At 48.1% G+C, this 3,566-nt stretch overlaps 1 protein-coding gene across 1 annotated transcript; it reads right to left on the bottom strand.

The window, feature by feature from the left end:
- Window positions 1-741: 741 nt before the first annotated feature.
- LOC101280342 (G/T mismatch-specific thymine DNA glycosylase-like) lies at window positions 742-1,977 on the bottom strand. The gene is given in 2 exon segments (XM_033420408.2): window positions 742-1,665; window positions 1,667-1,977. Coding segments are annotated over 2 exon segments (1,218 nt in total). The 3' UTR covers window positions 742-758.
- Between the last annotated feature and the right edge of the window lie 1,589 nt (window positions 1,978-3,566).

Below are 3,566 nucleotides of genomic sequence, written 5' to 3'. Positions count from 1 at the left end.
CAACTCTCACAGACGCTCACCACTGGTAAAGCAAGGAGGTCTGTGTGTGAATACAACTAAGGAAGCCCATCAAACACCACTAAAAACTACCAAATGAGACTCCACTGAGGGTTAACCTCACAGATGAAAATCAGCACATTTGCCTCTTTACCAGTGGGAATCTTATCATTAGCACGCCCTTCTTACGCATGAAAGGGATAACGGTGCATCTAAGTTTACGCATAGTTAATAATCAAGTGTAAATATGCAGATTCTTGCATTTTTAAATTACAGGTTAAAAGTGATTCCCAAAAGAAAATCAATTTCTTCATAAATGAAAGATAGTTGATAAATAGCTGGAATGATGATTAATTCCAATATAAAAACTCATACACAAAGAACTCTACTTTCTCCTTCCAAACTGCTTAGGTCTGTACAGTTGATTCTACTGTACCATGATTACATCACCAGAGTAAAATATGAATAAAACCGAGGGCCACTTCTTGACAACTGCATTAAAACTGCAGCATTTAAGCAGGGCTGAGAAACACCATTCTTTTTTTTTTTTTTTTTTGCTGTACGCGGGCTTCTCACTGTTGTGGCCTCTCCCATTGGAGAACACAGGCTCCGGACGCGCAGTCTCAGCAGCCATGGCTCACGGGCCCAGCCGCTCCGCAGCATGTGGGATCTTCCCGGACCGGGGCACGAACCCGTGTCCCCTGCAGTGGCAGGCGGACTCTCAACCACTGCACCACCAGGGAAGCCCAGAAACACCATTCTCAAGCATGGTTTCCTTCTTCCTGTTCTTGCATCGCACAGTGATTATTAAAGGAAGGAATCTTGTCTGTAAATGACTGGGTCATCCACTGCCCATCTGGAATGTCACTGAAAGTTGATTCTCCACTGTCAGCTGTCAGCCCATTTGAAGAGAAGCTGCAAGGTTCACTACTGCATGGATTTTCACTATAAGCACCACCGCACGCTGCTTCATAACCCAGATCATATTTTTCTTCCTTCACAGCCATCTTCTTTGCATCCTCTTGGGCTAACCGCAGGTCAAATGTATATTGCACCTCTTGAATGTCTGTGTTTCACTCACTGACTTTCAACTGATCTCTTAAGTCCTTCAGCTTAACGTAGTAATGAACCTTGTCCTGGGCTCGAGGAAACTGAGCACATCTTGCACTGGATGATGGCATAACATAGCAGAGAGTTTCTGTGTCTGGGATCTTATGCAGTTGAAGTCCAAATTCTAAGTTCTTAACTTTTACTCCAAAAACTTCCTTACTAAAAATTTCATAAATACAGTTTCCATTAAACACTGCTATTCGTGGCTGATATTTCTGTAATTTCTGCACTAGAATACGTCCTCCTTCACAAAATTCTTTACCGGAAAGATCCTTGCTGCCTGGTGTTATCCTTGCCACCATATTGGTAAATCCAATACCCTATTTCCCTGGTAAAGTGTGATCATCCGTGTGATTCAGTTGGACCTCACTCAGCCCTGACATAAACAGACACTTCCAAAAATGGTTTCCAGGTCCAGGGTAATGATGCCCTTTGTAAGCAGCCATTAGTCCTGGGTTTATGCCAATAATCACAATGTCCAGACTGAAGGTCAAAATGTCCGGTAGAGTCTTGGTCAAAAGTTCAGCTTCTGAAACACTATTGAACTGGTCTACTTTTCACTTTAAATGTGTCTGTAATTTTTTCTTGCTTTTCTTTTGATTTTGTGGACTTGCCAGATTTTTTGGCCTCAGCAGGTTTTTTGGGTTCCACTGGGGATTTTGGTTCTGTTGTTTTGGGTTTTCCTTTCCTTCCTTTTGGAGTCTCTTGTGTGGGTTCCTGAGCAGGAGCTGGGGCTGGAACTTCTGCTGGCATTTCTTGTTCATTCATAACTGCCATACTAGGAACTTCAGTCATCTTTTGTTGGAATGGAAACGTATAAAAAGCTTGTGCTTGCTGCAGGGAATAGCTGCCTGCGTCCTCCGCTTCCATTCCCTGCTGCCGATAGCGCGCGCAGGTACTCCTGCCGGGCAAGCGAGCCACTGGCCTCTCTAGTACCGCGGCCCACGCACGTACTGCGGTAGGGTAATAACCAGACACTTAGACTCGATTGCTGGCAGAACTGGGACAGCGGCTGGCGCTCAACCTCCTCCCCCAAGTTTCTAGTCACACACACCCCCCTCCTCCAGGAGCTTCTGTCTGTCCTGAGCCCGACTTACCTTATTTTTAAAGGCATAATCACAGTGTACCTTGGGAGCACAGAACCCACACTCGGGCAATCACAGAAGGCTTTCTGGAGGAGGTATCTTTATTTATTCAATGATGTTGTTGAGCAAAAATTGTGTACCTGGCACTGGTGGCGTAAAGATAAAAAGCTGGCCCCTGGCCTTGAGGAACTCACAAATGGGGACACAAATGTCCCATAAGCAGATGGACACCATAAGCAGGTGGACAAATATGGGAGCACTGGGGAGACCACAAAGCTGGGGAGATCAAGGGCAGGCTTTCTGGAGGAGGTGCACATGAGCTGAGGCTGAAAGGGTGACTGGGAATCTCGGAGACATGTCCTTGCCACTACATCCAGTCATTCACCTGAGGGCAAGGGGGCCCAGAGATCCTGCTGGGCACTCACACACTCTTTGTTTCAGTCAGTCTCTCCTCCATGGAGCCTTCCTGGTGCAACCAACCCCAGTCCCTTCTCTATGACTTACCCCAGACAGCCGGGTCCCCTCCTGGGGAGGTCCGCATCCCCAGCTGCTGTGTGTTCCTAGGAGGCACCAGACTCTTGAACCCCCAGTTCTTACGCCAGCAGGGGCTGGGCAGGCTCTGTTGTGGAGGCAGTGGCTGCCTTGGGAAAGCCCAGTGGTTTGATTTGAGGGCATCTAGACTTTAGAGCAAGAAGGGGCCCCAGAAACTACCCAAGCCCACTTAGAAGGACGGAGCAAGGCCCAGGGAAGTAACAGGAGTTGCCTGGGACTCAACTTCCCAGCTCCCAGTACCCTGGTCTTCTCTCTGGGGTGGTGTGGCCCCACCTGGGCTCTCCCCTAACCCTCGTCCTCATGCCTGCCTTGTCTGATGATGGCCAGGGTAGCCTTTCCCGAATAACGATGGTATTGGTCAGATTAAGGGCAACTAGCTGGCTCTTGGCTTTCCCTTTTATATAACAACTAATCTCCTTCTAATCAGCCATTATTAAATTATATCCCGTTTTTAATTCATTCACAGGTCACAGTTGGGACAGCTGGATGGATAATTGGGGAGAGATAATTTATGTAAATGAGGAGCAGCAGAAGGTAGGAGAGAGGGAGGCTGAGGGCCAAAGGGGGCCCCTCCTGTGCCCAGGCTGGGGAGGGGACAGTGACCTGGCCTGGCCTGCCCTGGAAACAGGAGGCTGGGGACACTGGGGGGATTGGGGCCTGTAATGGAACCTCAGGGCTCCTGACTGGTTGTCCCTTAGCATTGCCTTGAATGCTTCTGGCAAATGGGAAGCCCATTACCTTTTGGGGGGTGGGCATCTCTCAAACATCAGCTCTCATTGAAGTGGATCCTGAAAAGCAGTAGAATACCGCAAAGAATTCTGG

This window comes from Orcinus orca, chromosome 2, assembly GCF_937001465.1.
Source record: "Orcinus orca chromosome 2, mOrcOrc1.1, whole genome shotgun sequence".
Taxonomy (NCBI): Eukaryota; Metazoa; Chordata; class Mammalia; order Artiodactyla; family Delphinidae; genus Orcinus; species Orcinus orca.
This window is presented reverse-complemented; position numbering and strand designations above follow the sequence as displayed.